The sequence below is a fragment of the Trematomus bernacchii genome, unplaced genomic scaffold, assembly GCF_902827165.1.
Source record: "Trematomus bernacchii unplaced genomic scaffold, fTreBer1.1, whole genome shotgun sequence".
Lineage (NCBI taxonomy): Eukaryota > Metazoa > Chordata > Actinopteri > Perciformes > Nototheniidae > Trematomus > Trematomus bernacchii.
In genome coordinates this window covers 1,089,120-1,106,471 of record NW_022987531.1, presented here as the reverse complement: position 1 = coordinate 1,106,471, position 17,352 = coordinate 1,089,120, and the positions used below count along the sequence as shown (strand labels likewise).

The following is a 17,352-nucleotide window of genomic DNA, read 5'->3' as shown; positions in this document are numbered from 1 at the left end:
GCACGGCACTAGCATCATGACTGTCTTTGTTTAAACCAGCAGCAGTGCACAGACTAACCTGTGTGTGTGTAACGTAGTTCTTCAGGTGTGTATGCTTAACATGTATGTATTTATCACAGTAAAGATGGTATACAACAGTTTTTAACCTCATCCCATTGTCTTTAACACACATTTAACATAATTATATACTCATTAATATACAAATATACAGTATGAGTACTGTTTTGATACTGACATTTAATCTTTGCACTAAGGTGTGTCTGCACTATTGTAATTGTGTCTGTTGACTGGTAAATAAAAGAGAGAACCAAATGCACTACAAAAGATCAGCTTTATTGTCAATTTACAATTTCCATGCTGTTCAGATGCCTCTCCCCAACGTTGCTTCCAGGCGAATTGTTCACCCAGAGAGAGCGCGGGACACGACGCGTTCCGTAGTATTCGCATATCTGGAAACACATACAAAGACACAAATTAGCCCTACATAACTCCATAAATCCAACATTAGATAGTATTAATGTAATTTAATGAACGTACCATTGCTGTTCTTTGGGCGTGATAACGATCATCATGCTCAGCTCTCCTACGGCGAAAATGTCCATAGCGTGTGCTTTTCGTGGTCCAATCCTTTTATTAAGGCTTCTTAACCGCCTTCGCCTCCGACTCAGCATTTCTATTGCATTTGAATGGTCTATTTGTATTTGTGGTTATTGGCTTAAATAACTCAGTTACGAAGCTGTATAACACGACCACCAAAACGTCAACTCCATACCGTGCCTGAGGTCGGAAGGTAAACAGAAGCATACAGCGGAAGCGGAAGTTTTTTTTCTTCTTCTTCTCTCGGTTTTTTGGCGAATTGCAACTTTAAGGTGCATACCGCCACCTACTGTACTCGCCGTGAAGTTGTTTGCGGCCTGCCAGTTAACCCAAAGCAGAAGAAGAAGAAGTGACGTCAGCGGCTCATTTGCCTAATCCACCCCCAGGAACTCATTTTGGTGTGAACGCGATCTGCTTTAGTTCATCAGAACTAAAGAGCTCTCATGAACTAAAGTTCTCATGAACTACTGTGGGAAAAGTACTTGGTGTGAACGCCCCTAGTAAGAGCCAAAAAAAAAAAAAAAAAAAAAAAAACCTATATAGTGGCTTGGCCAAACCAAGTTGAAAGCATTAAAGGGGACCTATCATGCAAAATGCACTTTTGTACGTCTTTTATACATGAATGAGAAACAAAACACAAGTCTCACAAGAAGCGTCTAAATGAGCCCTGAGCGAAAAAATGCTAACGCACTCTAGGTATAAATCAATCGATATACTTATCGGATATGCACAAACAAGCTTACAAGCTGAGATTCCACAAGATTCTAGAAATATAAGTATCATCACTGAGCGATCAGAACTCGCGACAGGGGACCGCGGTGAAGTTAGTTTTAGGTTGGATATTCGACGGACATTCGCGGACCAGCCAGCAGCGTCAGTTTCCCCTGCTGCTGGCTGTATTACGACGGGGAGATCTTCTGCGCGAAACGAGGCTTTCACTTAGGGACCATCAACAAATCACTTTTCAATTACACAAGAAAAATGTTCTTTTTAATAAATCGACAGCTTCTCGATCGTGTGAATGTGAAGCAAATTCACTCTAGAGCATACATTTATTGAACACACCTCTTTTTATTGCATTTTAATACTTTAAATATTTTATATTAATATTTTGATGGAAAAATTAGCTTATTTCTTCAATACCTTCCAGGTCATGTGACCTAATCACTCAAAATCAATGCTGGGTCAAAGAACTACACTGGCTGCATAGGACACACCTCTTGTTATTCAATTTTAATACTTTAAATATTTTATATTAATATTTTGATTGGAAAAATTTGCTTATTTCTTCAATACCTTCCAGGTCATGTGACCTAATCACTCAAAATCAATGCTGGCTCAAAGAACTACACTTGCTGCTTAGGACACACCTCTTTCTATTACATTTTAATACTCTAAATATTTTATATTAATATTTTGATGGAAAAATTAGCTTATTTCTTCAATACCTTCCAGGTCATGTGACCTAATCACTCAAAATCAGTGCTGGGTCTAAGAACTACACTAAATAAGCTAATTTTTCCATCAAAAATATTAATATAAAATATTTAGAGTATTAAAATGGAATAAAAATAGGTGTGTCCTATGCAGCCAGTGTAGTTCTTTGACCCAGCACTGATTTTGAGTGATTAGGTCACATCAGAGCCGTATAATAGAAGAGTTACGACATCTCCGTTCACTCCAATGGACCAGTTTTTTTACAGCAATGGCGGATCGTGGAGCCGTCAATAGTTCCCCGGAAGTTAGCTTGCCGCTGACTTTCGGGGAACTATTGCGACCAGCAACACAGTAGAGTTGCAGCATAATAGACCGTTCGTGATGGACTTTTAAAGGTAAGAAGACGTTTAAAGATTTATATTGCAGATATTATCAGCACATCTGAGTCAAATGAACATGTGTATTAAAGGATGTTAGTGGATTATCCCTAAATCAGTAGATTTAGGGAACGTTTACAGATAACAGATTAGGCTAGTGTAAGGTTTTGGTGTTTGTCTATCTGTCTTATTTTGACATGACTCTGCTCTATCTTTCCAGGTGTCTGCACTTCCTGTCTTTGTGTGTCACCGGTCAGACTGATTGTTGTTCCCGCCCCTGATTGTGTCCACCTGTGCCTCATTACCTAATGTGTGTGTGTGTGTATATATAGTCCTTCTCTCCCTTTGTCTTGTGTTGGTTCGTCTTGTCTCTTCATGAGATCCATGCCTGTTACCAGAGACCTGTTGTAAATACCTAGTCGAACCTAAGGATTCTTTGGAATGTCCTAGTAGATCCTAGAAGACTTTGAAAAGCTTTGTGATCTTTATAATAAAGAATATTACAAAGCAACGGAATCGAGCATCTGAGTTCTTAAAGAGCCCTTCGTGTCAGAACCAACCAACCAAACAAGATGGACTCAGCCGATTCTACTACAGTAAGAACGGCCCTGCAGGCGCAGGGTACACGCCTTCATCAACATGAGGGACAGCTGTCAGCAATCAACCAAGGGGTCCAGGATTTACATGCTCGTCAAGACAACTTTCAAGCTACGGTGACGACAGAAATAAATCTACTGGCTGAAAAGATGCGGGACATACTGACTCACCTCGTGGCAAACCCTGGTGTTCCTGCGGCAGAGTTTTCCGGTTCAGCGGGGGTCGGGTCTGCTGATATCCCCGTTCAAGTACCCATGCAGTCGCCTACGATCCGTCTCGCTTCGCCGGAGAAATTCTCCGGAGACTCTGGAAACTGTCGTCCCTTCCTGGTACAGTGCGATCTCCACTTCAAACACCAGCCCGCAGCATTTCCCACCGATCAAGCTAAAGTAGCTTTTATTGTCTCTCATCTGACGGGTAGAGCGGAAGCCTGGGCAACAGCGGAGTGGTCCCGGTACTCGCCTGTTTGTCAGTCATTAAGACTGTTCTTGGATACCATGAGCAAGATCTTTGATCAGATATCACCCGGGAGAGAGTCAGCGAGAGCCCTGGTGAACATTAAGCAGCGGCAGAGGAGAGTGGCGGATTACGCAATTGATTTCCGTACTCTGGCAGCGGAGAGTGGGTGGAACTCGGCGGCTCTCTTTGATGCTTTCCTGCATGGGTTAGCGGATCCCATAAAGGATCAGTTAGCTCCATTACAGCTGCCTGAAGATTTGGACTCGCTCATCGCCATGGCTATCCGGGTTGATCAACGTCTAGCTGATAGACAGCGGGAAAAGGGAAGGAATGCAGTATCCACTCCACCTTTCAGACGGGAGTTACCGAGGGAATACTACACTTGGCAGAGGAATTCCCAGACTTCATCTCCAGAGCGACCAGCGCCTCCTATCGCCGCGGAGGAACAGATGCAGCTCGGAAGAGCCAGACTCACGCCGGAGGAGCGTCAGCGCCGTCTAAGGGAGCGGCGGTGCTTCTACTGCGGCCAGCAGGGTCATGTTTCGGCAGCCTGTTCGGCAAAAGATCAGGCTCATCAGCAGGAAGGAAGACGCTGGTGAGCCGAGTGACTTCCTTCGACTCTCCAGTCAGAAAATTAATGCAGGTACGAATCAAGCTTGGGGATAAGACTATGACTCAGGATGCATTAGTCGATTCTGGGGCTGATGAGAGTTTGTTAGACTGGGAGCTGGCAAAAAGTTTGAATTTAAAGGTTGTACTTTTAGATCAGCCCTTAGAGGCTAGTGCTTTGGACGGCCGCCTTTTATGTACAGTTACTCATCGCACTGAGCCCATGGTATTAGTCGTAGATCAGGAACATCGAGAGCAAATTAGTTTTCATTTATTTAACTCTGCTCAACATCCTCTCATTTTGGGGTACCCTTGGCTTGTTAAACACAACCCTCACGTTGACTGGCAGACAGGAAAGGTGAAAGGGTGGGGGGTTGAGTGCTCTCGTTCATGTTTAACCAGTGAAACAGGGTTGAGTAACAGATCTAGTAACTTTAAGCAGGGGTCAGGTAATAACAGTGACACTTTTTCTAAACCTTCTGACTTTCCTGACTTGTCTAAAGTTCCTGGTTGCTATTCAGACATTAAGGAGGTGTTTAACAAAACACGAGCTACTTCATTGCCTCCCCATAGACCGTACGATTGTCCCATAGAACTTCTGTCGGGCTCTACTATTCCCAAGGGACGGCTGTACTCTCTTTCTGGGCCAGAAAGGGAGGCCATGAAGGCATATATCGATTCTTCACTCAAGACTGGGTTGATTCGGACATCTTCATCGCCAGCAGCGGCAGGTTTCTTTTTTGTGGGAAAAAAGGACGGGACATTGAGGCCCTGTATTGATTATAGTCCGCTAAATCAGATCACGGTTAAGAACAGATATCCCCTTCCACTCATCTCTACGGCATTTGAACTGTTACAAGGAGCTAAGATATTTACCAAGCTTGACCTAAGGAATGCTTATCACCTTGTGCGCATCCGGGAGGGGGATGAGTGGAAAACAGGTTTCAATACACCTACGGGACATTACGAATATTTGGTGATGCCTTTTGGACTTTGTAATGCACCTGCTGTTTTCCAAGCTCTCATTAACGATGTGTTAAGAGATTTCCTGAATGTTTTCTGTTTTGTGTATCTCGATGATATTCTCATCTTTTCTCCAGATGAGAATACTCATGTTAACCATGTTCATCTTGTTCTTCAAAGACTCCTGGCTAATCATTTGTTTGTGAAAGCTGAAAAATGTGAGTTTCATGTCAACTCAGTATCATTTTTGGGCTTTGTGATTTCCCCTAACAAGATGGAAACGGACCCAGCAAAGGTCAGTGATGTGGCAAATTGGCCTACGCCAAACTCCAGAAAGAAAGTTCAGCAATTCTTGGGGTTTGCTAATTTTTACAGACGTTTCATACGCAATTTCAGTGCTATTGCCTCTCCTCTCCATTCCCTTACCTCTCCCCATGTTCAGTTTGTGTGGAATCCACAGGCAGAGAAATCCTTCATGGATCTGAAGAGGAGGTTCACCACAGCTCCTATCCTGACTGTACCTGATCGCAACCGACAGTTTGTGGTGGAAGTAGACGCCTCTAACGATGGCGTTGGAGCTATACTGTCTCAGATGTCAGCGGGGGACAATAAACTTCATCCGTGTGCCTATCTCTCCCGTAAGCTATCTTCTGCTGAGAGGAATTACGACGTGGGAAATCGGGAACTCTTGGCTGTGAAGATTGCTTTGGAGGAGTGGCGGCACTGGTTGGAGGGAGCGGAGCAGGATTTCCTGGTATGGACAGATCATAAAAACTTGCAGTACATCAGGAGGGTAAAGCGCTTGAACTCCAGACAAGCCAGGTGGGCTTTATTCTTTAACAGATTTAGCTTCACTCTGTCTTATCGACCTGGTTCTAAGAACGGGAAACCGGACGCTCTCTCCAGAGTTTTTGATCCTGAGCCAGTTCCCAAGACTCCAGAACCCATTCTGCGGTCAGACCGGGTGATCGGGAGTGTGACCTGGCCCATTGAAGCTAAAGTAAAACAGGCTAATGGAGAGAATCCTGTCCATAGAGGTTGTCCTCAGAATCGCCTGTTTGTTCCTAGGACACTTCGTTCTCAGGTGATTCATTGGGCCCATACATCTGTCCTTTCCTGTCATCCTGGAACCAAGAGGACCCTTTTTATGGTGAAACACAGATTCTGGTGGCCTGCTATGTGGAAGGATGTTGCAGAGTATGTGGCAGCTTGTCCTGTGTGTGCTAGAAACAAGACATCTCGTCAAGCTGCGGCAGGTCTTCTTCAACCTCTGCCCATTCCCCACAGACCATGGTCGCACATTGCGTTGGACTTTGTGACAGGATTTCCACCTTCGGCAGGTAATACCACAGTACTCACAGTCATTGATCGTTTTTCCAAGATGGTACATCTCATCCCCATGTCCAAATTACCTACTGCCAAAGAAACTGCACAGGCCATGTTGTCCCATGTTTTTCGTATACATGGTTTCCCAAGTGATGTCGTTTCAGACCGAGGCCCACAATTCGTTTCACGTTTCTGGAAGGAGTTTTGTCGCCTGATCCAAGCCACTGTGAGCCTGACATCCGGATACCATCCCCAGTCAAACGGCCAAGCGGAGAGGATGAATCAGGAAATGGAGACATGTCTGCAGTGGCGGCGCCAGGGTATGGCTGGGGTAGGCTACAGCCATACCAAGAAATGGCTTAGCCCCACCATAGCCCCACCATGAAAAGTGATTCAAATTCAATTAAATAATAAGCGAAATGCTAAATGTTGAGAACACGGATTGCGAAAATATACGGGTCGTGTCCACAGCACACAAACTGATCCTGCTGTAACAACAAGTGCACCTTACTGATGCAATATGGTTGAGACCATTCGGGCTTATGCTATAAGAGGGGTGCAAGGAATAGTCTAAGTAGTGGGGGAGTTTTATACACTAAAGGTGTGGAAATTCTCTGGCGTTATAATATCAGCGCGGCCGCGGTCAGATCAAAATGCCTCCGAATACAATTTGAATAGACCTACAGCCAATCAGAGCAACGAAACGTTGGATCTGCGTCATGCCTTATTGATTGAGATCAATCGAAACCGCCATTCAGTATCCCCATTGGATCTTCAACGTGTACTATCATACGTCACGTTCACAGTGATCCCTTTTTATTTACTACAAGACAAATGTGCCGTTTTATTTCATACAGTTCCATTTTGATTGAGACAGGGAAATAATCTAAACCTCACGCGTGGCGTTTCACTGTCAAGGGGGGTAATATAGCGTGTATGTAATTACATTGCAAATACTGACTTGAGCACCACCACTGTATGGGTTAGCCCTACCATAGATTACCCAACAAAAATGCTCTGGCGCCGCCACTGCATGTCTGAGATGCCTGGTGTCCCAGAAGCCTACCACCTGGAGCAAACATCTGATCTGGGTTGAGTATGCACACAATACCTTACCCACATCAGCCACCGGAATCTCTCCTTTCCAATGTGTCCATGGATACCAGCCTCCATTGTTCCCGGAGCTCGAGCAAGAAGTTACCGTACCATCAGCACATGCTCTGGTTCGCCGCTGTCGCCGGGTATGGAAGGGTGTTCGCCAGATGCTGCAGAGAAGTGCGACCCGCATGAAGAGTTTGGCCGACCGAAAACGACGTCCATCTCCTAGATACAAGGTCGGACAACGAGTGTGGTTGTCCACCAAGGACCTTCCTCTTCATGTCGCCTCCAGGAAACTGGCCCCCCGGTTCGTTGGTCCATTTCCCATTTCAAAGGTTATTAATCCTGTTGCTGTTCGCCTATGTCTCCCAAAGTCTCTCAAGGTCCACCCCACGTTCCATGTCAGCAAGCTGAAACCAGTTTTAGAGAGTAGACTGGTTCCCTCCTCCACACCACCTCCACCTCCTCGGGTCATCGACGGAGGTATCGTCTATACAGTGGAAAAGATACTGTCAGAAAGAAAGCGGGGTAGAGGGAGACAGTTCCTGGTCGACTGGGTAGGGTATGGACTAGAGAAAAGATGCTGGAGTCGTCCGTAAAAGGGGGGGTACTGTAAGGTTTTAGTGTTTGTCTATCTGTCTTATTTTGACATGACTCTGCTCTATCTTTCCAGGTGTCTGCACTTCCTGTCTTTGTGTCACCGGTCAGACTGATTGTTGTTCCCGCCCCTGATTGTGTCCACCTGTGCCTCATTACCTAATGTGTGTGTGTGTATATATAGTCCTTCTCTCCCTTTGTCTTGTGTTGGTTCGTCTTGTCTCTTCATGAGATCCATGCCTGTTACCAGAGACCTGTTGTAAATACCTAGTCGAACCTAAGGATTCTTTGGAATGTCCTAGTAGATCCTAGAAGACTTTGAAAAGCTTTGTGATCTTTATAATAAAGAATATTACAAAGCAACGGAATCGAGCATCTGAGTTCTTAAAGAGCCCTTCGTGTCAGCTAGGATACCGGATAAAGTTAGCAACACACGTTAACCATGAACAGCCTATTAATCCGTTCTCCTAATGTTATTTCATCCAACGTTGTGGAATTAGAGAAAAAGGGCTTCTAAACGTGATTTTTTTGTGGGGAATATAATATTAGTTAAATATAACATTGGGGCACGTGTGATTGTAATGAGTGGAGGTGGAGAAATTACGATCTCCATTTTGGAGTAGGCCTACAAACTAGTATAATAAAGTTAACGTTACACAATAATAAGGAAGAGAGCTATGTGTGTGATACATCGCTATTGATATGAATTTAGAGTGCATATTTGAGACTTCCAAACAGTAAACAAAAACGTAATTTATGGGTGAGTGTTTTTAGTGTATTCTGTTGATTATTACCTGTCTGTATTATGTTGCAGCTCAGCTGATTTTGAAATGATGGCAAAGTGAGAGTGAAAACACAAGGTAAATGTAATACTACTGTTGTATATAAGTAAGCATACTAAACATGTATTCTATCACTGTATTATATAAGTAATCTTGTTAGTGTATATTAGTAACCTACTGTATGGCAGGTGGAGGGGCAGTGATGTTACAGGTGGAGGACTTACTGGACATGTATACACTCATTACATACTGTACGTAAAATACGACCAAGAATGTGAGACAACTTTATACAAATTCATATCACATCCATTACTGATGCCATTTGTCATACTTTGTTAAACTCACAAATAATAAAGTTCCATAACTTCAGTTGGAAACAAAGACCACACCTTATCTCCCCAAGGCAATTTCCCATCCAATAGGTGTGCTATATAGGTGTGTATAACCCTTTCTCCTGTCTGTTTCTCCCTCTTTCAGCACAAGAACCAGAGGGGGATTCAATAGAGCCTGAATACCTGCACTGAGACCCTCACCCTGCACCCTGAGTCTCAACTCTCAGAGTTTTTCAAGCCTTTCCCTGTTATTTGTATTAAACCAAACATTAAGCTTCCCAATGGTGTGGTCTTCGTTTTGTGGAAAAAGTGCAAATGCAGTGTTTGAATATGATTACCTCACATATTTTTTTTTGCGGCTGTCTGTTTTGATTGTTAAATTGCTCCTGCTGACTTGAGCTAGCCATTTTTTCCTCCTCTCTGTGTCAGTGGGGAAGCCGTACATTCTGATTCCTACTCCTTTCTCTGAGCGATTGGAGCATCCCCAGGCAGCACAGCAAACCATGGTGGAGACGATATGCCAGGACAACACGGAGGAAAAGGCACAGACAAACTGCATGACATGCTATTCAATGTTTATTGAATTCCATGTATTTACAATGGATGTTCCTAAAACAACACTTTTAACGTCATAATCGTGTTGCTGCTAGTCCATTGATAGTCACCTGTTGGTCTCCTGTCCTTTCTGAAAGTCATAAAGATGACATTAGTCATTTAGATTACTTATGTCCTCAAGTACCATGGGATTACTGAAACCACCATGAATTAAAAAAATGGTAGAAATTAATCTAATCTAAATTTTGAAGCATTCCTTGCCATCCCCTCCCTCTAAATATATCAAACATTAGGAAGTGATGCTCCTGACTACCATACCTGTTTAAGAAGATAATATTTGTTTTAAATAATTCAAAGCAATACACAACAGCAACAGGCTCTTTAACCAAGGCAACAGCCTAACATGTATATGTTAACAAGTAAACTAGCTGTTCACACTAGTCCTAATATTATCCATAAATATTAGCAGATTCTATTTATTTTTTAAAACATATTGATGTAAATACATACACATATCGGTATGTTGTATAAATATTGCAAATCAAGACCTTTATTCACTACTTATTACCAAAAATCGTAGTTCTATCTCCGGTAATCATGCATTCATATGTCCTGCCACGAACTTCCGGGGAACTATTGACTCTCCCTGAACCACGTGACGATCAAGCATTTTGGACTTCCGCTGTCATAACTCTCTCTCTATATGGCGCTGGGTCACATGACCTGGAAGGTATTGAAGCAATATGCTCATTTTTCCATCAAAATATTAATGTGAAAATATTTAAAGTATTAAAATGGAATAACAAGAGGTGTGTCCTATGCAGCCAGTGTAGTTCTTTGACCCAGCACTGATTTTGAGTGATTAGGTCACATGACCTGGAAGGTATTGAAGCAATATGCTCATTTTTCCATCAAAATATTAATATAAAATATTGAAAGTACTAAAATGGAATAACAAGAGGTGTGTCCTATGCAGCCAGTGTAGTTCTTTGACCCAGCATTGATTTTGAGTGATTAGGTCACATGACCTGGAAGGTATTGAAGCAATATGTTAATTTTCCCATCCAAATATTAATATAAAAATATTTAAAGTATTAAAATGCAATAAAAAGAGGTGTGTCCTATGCAGCAAGTGTAGTTATTTGATCCAGCACTGATTTTGAGTCATTATGTCACACTACCTAGCAGTTATTGAAGAAATATGCTAATGTTTCCATCAAAAATATTAATAAAACGTATTTAAAGTATTAAAATGCAATAAAAAGAGGTGTGTTCAATAAATGTATGCTCTAGAGTGAATTTGCTTCACATTCACACGATCGAGAAGCTGTCGATTTATTAAAAAGAACATTTTTCTTGTGTAATTGTAAAAGTCATTTGTTGATGGTCCCTAAGTGAAAGCCTCGTTTCGCGGAAAAGATCTCCCCGTTAAACTGACGCTGCTGGCGGGTCCGGGAAACTGACGCTGCTGGCGGGTCCGCTGTCGATTTATTAAAAAGAACATTTTTCTTGTGTAATTGTAAAAGTCATTTGTTGATGGTCCCTAAGTGAAAGCCTCGTTTCGCGGAGAAGATCTCCCCGTTAAACTGACGCTGCTGGCGGGTCCGGGAAACTGACGCTGCTGGCGGGTCCGCGAATGTCCGTCGAATATCCAACCTAAAACTAACTTCACCGCGGTTATTAAGTTGCATTGTTGGAGGAGCCTGGGAAGATGTTCATTGTCATAACTACACTGTAGCTACTGTGAATGTAACAATAAAGCCTTTGAATCTTTGAATATTTAGGGATTATTAAGAGTCTTTACTTACTATCATCATCCATTAACAACAACACATTTATTTATTTTATTTGTGTATTAAAATTACGTGGTTTCCAGACAGACTTTCCAGACTTTATTCTGATAAGTCAAACCGGAAGTGGTCATTCTTCCACTTCCTGACAGAGGAGCAGTAGCAGCAACCTCTGTAAACACTGAGATGTCGGAGTCTCCGGACGCCCGCAGCCTCCTCTCGGCCTCCTCGCAGCTCAACCTGATGGAGATAGACGCGGTGAGACACTTTATACTTCTGTACAAACTACTGTAATGTCATGGCGAGGGAGGTATGGAGGGAGAAGGACCAGCCGCAGCAGTGTTGTTGTCCCGTCACAGAGACCCCATGGCGGGCTTGGGTCTGACCTGTGGGTCCTACACCATCCTCTCCTCTCTGGCTAGAGAAAAATACGTTTGTGTTAATAACAAAATGACCCTAGCTCGTGACAGGTACAACTGAAGCCCAGCTACGCACGCGGGATTCTCCTGTAGATCGCCTTTGTGAGGAAAGCTCCTGGAATTGTATAGTAGGACATTTCTTTGTCACATTAAATTAAATTAACATAACCAAAATGATCTACCCTGTATTCAGTTGCAACCGCTAATGTTGTTTCTTTAAGGTTGAGTTTGTGTTCTGTATCAACACATTTGTTACCAGATATGTAAATAATACTGCCTTGAACACCATCACGTGATCATGTAGCGTTATTGTTTACTATGCAGCTCCCTCTTATGTCAAACATTTATTAATACAATACATATTGACACTAACTGTGCTAAATAAAGTACATTTAAAAAAAATCTTCTCTTGACGTAATTTTCACAATTTTGTGCAGGTTTAATGGTTTAATCTTTGCTGTCCGTGCTGCGTTCAAGCCCCGTCACTTCCCGTTGTGTTTTACACGCCCAACAAACAGGAGCAGACCGATTGAACACTTGTTATTTGGTAGACTTTACAAGATTATGATATGGTATACATGGAATATGATTCATAGCATATGGTAATTGCTGATGTATGTACATGCTCTCTGAAAATAAGGTCCGCAGTCTGAGTTAACCTAAAAGATGCCGACTGACCAGGGCAGTATTTCCCAGAAGCCTCTGCTCTGATTCTCATGAATGAGCTTACTTGTCTTGCTATGTCTAAAGTAGATGAATTTGATAGATATACAGTATTTGGGTTAGTTTATAAACTGCATCAAAAGCGTCATACTTGTCATTGTCAACCATATGTATCTTTGCATCAAAGGCCAGCATATCATTTTTTCCATTTGTCATGGTTAAGGTTAAGGTTTAGGTTACTTTATTTATATAGCACATTTTCAGACACAAAGGTAATTCAAAGTGCTTTACATCAACATTAATACACAATAGTTAAGAGAGAAAATTAAATAAAAGAAACACAATGGAATAACAGATTCATTACGACCATTCATAAAAGAGATACAACGTTTTTTTTAATCAACATTGTAAATACAGATGATGCTGCAAGAAGTGTAATGATAAAACAAAGTTAAAGGACTTCTGGGTAAGCAGCAGTGAAAATAGAGACTTAAAAGAACTCGGGGTTGGTGAGGATCTCAGGTTTTCGGGAAGTTTGTTCCAGATGTACGGTGCGTAAAAAGTAAAAGCAGCTTCGCCGTGTTTGGTTCTGGTTCTGACCCGGGGGAACAGGGAGTAAGCCAGTGCAGAGATCTAAGAACTGGGGTGATGTGTTCTACTCTTCTGGTTTTTGTCAGGACTCTGGCCGCAGCGTTCTGGATGAGTTGCAGTTTTCTGAGGGATTTTTTACAGAGACCTGTAAATTCACTGTTGCAGTAATCAAGTCTGCTAAAAACGATTGCAATAATTAGTTCAAGGTCTTGTTGAGACATGAGTGTTCTAAGTCTGACTATGTTTTTTAGGTGATAGTATGCTGATTTAGTAATTATGTTAGTGTGGGATTTGAATTGTCAGATGTTTTAAGTAATAGGGCTTCTAGTCCTTTGGCACCAACGATAATTGTCTCTGTTTTGTTTTTGTTTAATTGCAGAACATTGTGGCTCATCCAGTTGCTGATTGGTTCCATGCAGTTGTTACGGGATTGTAATTGTGTGTTGTCTTGTCACCATGGTTTATCGTAATGTATAACTGAGTGTCATCCGCAAAATTGTGGTGCAATATTTTGTTTATTTTTAGGATCTGGGCTAGTGGAAGCATGTTTATGTTGAAGAGGATTGTACCAAGAATGGACCCTTGGGGAACTCCACATGTCATAGCTGTTTGTTGTGGTAGACCCCTTTCCCGAAAATGGAGGCACTGACCATTAATCTTATACTTTGTAATAAAAGATGCACATTTGTTGCATTCTTCAGTAGAGAGGAGTTCAGGGGCAATTGATATGGGGGTGTTTGTACCAAGTATGAAGACTGTCCTTAAATGTCTCAAAATGAATATGAACATGCGTTCTGTGTTAAGTCAAAACTAATATTCCTGGCTATAGTACAATTCCACACAGCACTGATTTGACTGGATAGCTCAGCGACGGATCATCACAGTTTTGTATTTATTGCAGTTGGTGATTATTACTTGGTGCATTTATTGAACTGCCAAACAAAGTCAGTCGCAAAATAATCGCATTAGTTATTTTTCCAAATCTTGCAGCCTTAGTATTATGCTTTTCATATAATCCTTTATTTTTTAAATTGAATATGTTTTTGAGATGATTAGTTACCTTAAAATATATTTGTCTTCAGCACCATAGAGTTCTGACCATGAGATCTGTAAAATGGTGGGAGCTGCATAAGGCTTAATGCAGCTGGTCAGGAGACTCTCCCTGTCTCTGTGTTGGTGAGGAACCTGAAGTGGCTGACTCTCTCCACCTTAGTCCCGTAGATGGAGCCACCTTCTTCTCTGTGTCTCTTCCTCTATTCAGTTTTTTAGTTTAGCTGACACTAACATGGAGGTGGTTACATTACATTACATGTTACTTGTTAGACGCTTTTATCCAAAGCGACTTACATACTCAATACTGTGGGCAATCCCCACAGGAGCAATTTGGGGTGAAGTGTCTTGCCCAGGGACACAACGACATGCTGACTGAAGTGGGGTTTGAACCTGTGACCCCCTGATCCGAACACCTACGGACAACCCACTACGCCACACGTGGTTGTGGCACAAAGATGTCAATGCTCTGACCACCTCTCTGTGCTCTGTCTTGTTGCTGTCTTTGATCAGTTGGATGCCGGTGCTGTCATCAGGAAAGTTGATGATCATGTTGGAGTGGTGGGTAGTGCAATGGTGGGTGAACAGCGATTACAGGAAGGGCTTTGAGGGGTTCCGTCAAGAAGTTCAGGATCCAGTCACATGGGAGGTTGACTCCAGGGCTCTGAGCTTTATGACGAGATTTTGTCCGACAGCTCAAAGCTAATACTACCAGTTAGACGGACACAGGTGATTTAAATATGTAGACAACAACGACAGCACAAAGTATACACATTTATAATCCTTTCTTGTAAAACTTCTGTTCTCAGATCGATGATAAAGAGTTTGACATTCCCCAAGTTGACACACCTCCCACCCTGGAGAGCATCCTTAATGAGGTGAGTTCATGACACACTGTGACTGTGAACACTGCATCACATCCAATCCTGACAGGACACGCTCACTGCTCTGAGTGAACAAGAGAAAGTGGGGAGTGGGATATAGACTTGAAAGCTGTTCAGCCGTTATGATGTGTTCATATTATATTCATAAAATTGGATGAGACTGTTTAAATTTGAAATAAAAAAAACAGAAGGTAAATTCAAGCTATATTTTCTATTAAATATAACATGTTTGCCGCCTTTGATTTCAGTCCAATGCTGTATGTGCTGTGAGTGGGAAAAAGTGATAACAACTGCTTAGCTGCTTTTTGCAGTTCTTGTGGTTAAAAAACAACCAGGATTAAGCTTGAACCATCGAGTAAAAGAGACTGAACTTGTTTCTGAGAATATAATATTGGCAGCATATTAAACCTCAATTTAGGAATGACTACACTGTACAAAACAGTAGTAATAGACGCATAAGGGGAAATTCCCTCAACAGGTTAAGGCCCCATTTACACGAGAACGAAACGGCTTGTATCTGCATAGTTTCTCTTGCGTATAGCCCTATTATTTACACGAGGCCGTAACAAACGGACCCCACAAACGATAACGGGTCCCAAGGTGGATAGATTTGCAAATGAAACGCTCTGGGGGGTCAAACGAGTCCGTGTAATCGCCTCTATACGAATATTTCCTGAAAAAATAACGATAGCCCCACCTCTCCGCGCCTCTGCTGCTCACTGCTGTAGCATGGCCAGTAGCTACTGTCAGTAGCTACTGCTAGTGCTACTGCTACTGACCATGCTACAGATGTTAGTACAACATCTACAGCTCGACCATGCTACAGATGTTAGTGCAAAATCTACAGCTCCTCTACCACAACCATCAGCAACAAGTGGACATGGAGAATTACATGAACTACATGTTGCTAAATCCACCGCGGGGCATAAACAGAAGGGTAGCCATGGCAACATTGCTGCGGGGCTGCTCCGGGGTCTTCTTCGCTGCTTTTGGTGTATTTTGTGGCGGAAGTTACAGCGCCACTTACAGTCCCGGCATATGTACTACAGCGTGTTCAGCGGTCTCGTTTGAACAGACACGTTAAATGAAACGAATGCATGTGAACGGAAGACTTTTTTGAAAGCGCATACTGTGCATAAACGCAAACGTGTCCCGTGTAAAAGCAGCCTAAAAGGTATATTAGTAGTGGGAAAGTAGCTTATCAGCGTCATATCAGTATTTATTGCCTCTACTGGGACATGTCTCCATGCTTTAATGTTCAAAAAGCTCTTTATTTTTCTCATACTGCCTGTGCTGCAGCACCTCTTTTCACTCTCTGTCTGAAACCAGAGCCCAGTCTGCTCTGATTGGTTAGCTGGAAGTGTGTGGGAGAGGAACACAGGTATTTTTAGCCTCTGCAGACCATGTACATACTCAAAAACCTATATAACACACTATAGGGAAAGGGAAAACTCCCCAAAAGCATAATAGGGCCACTTTAATTTTGATCAACTCCACTATAGATGTAGTAGAGCCCCCTATCTGATGTGTATTTATGTTGTTTTCTTTTGGGTGCCGAGCTGATGTGTGTGTTGTTGTTCTCCTGTGTGGTGTCTGCAGCTGGAGGATGAGGAGGAGCCGTTTGTGTTGGAGGACACCTGCGTGCTCAACACAGACAACATGGACGCTCACTCCTGTGACACCTCCTCTCTGGCCAGCTCTGACAGTGGAGACCCAGCACACCTCAAACGGCAAGATGAGACACACACACATACACATAAACATACACACATACACACATACACACATACACACATACACACAACCAGACACACATACACACAAAAACAAAACAGACACACAAAAACAAAACAGACACACAAAAACAAAACAGACACTGCTACAGCAGTCAAAGCAGCACCAGCATCAGCCAATACAAACCTCCTCTATCACTAACCGGCCAAACGAACAACAAAAACACAACACACAAATGTGTGTACCTGTGTTTACTTGTTTCTGTGTGTGAACTGTGAGCGTGTACCTGTGTGCAGGAAGAGGAGGACGGTGGACCTGAACGCCACGGTGCACGGGTCTGTTCTCCGACACAGCCTGCTGAAGGGCATCTCTGCACAGATCGTCTCTGCTGCTGTAAGACACACACACACACACACACGCACACGCACACGCACACGCACACATACACACACAGGTATGCTTTTTCTTTTTTTAGCTAATTTGACAAGTGCT

At 42.7% G+C, this 17,352-nt stretch overlaps 1 protein-coding gene across 2 annotated transcripts in view; it reads left to right on the top strand.

Moving 5' to 3' along the window:
• Positions 1-11,675: 11,675 nt before the first annotated feature.
• vps8 (VPS8 subunit of CORVET complex) overlaps positions 11,676-17,352 on the top strand; it is a 64,853-nt gene continuing 59,176 nt past the window's right edge. Inside the window, exons 1-5 of one of the 2 annotated variants that reach the window (XM_034122197.1) lie at positions 13,606-13,630; positions 14,756-14,818; positions 15,052-15,120; positions 16,726-16,856; positions 17,157-17,253. In XM_034122197.1, coding sequence (XP_033978088.1) covers positions 14,816-14,818; positions 15,052-15,120; positions 16,726-16,856; positions 17,157-17,253 — 300 coding nt within the window. In that variant the 5' untranslated portion in view covers positions 13,606-13,630; positions 14,756-14,815. Of the gene's footprint in view, positions 11,778-13,605; positions 13,631-14,755; positions 14,819-15,051; positions 15,121-16,725; positions 16,857-17,156; positions 17,254-17,352 lie in introns of those variants that run through there. The other variant, XM_034122188.1, reaches the window with a different exon arrangement.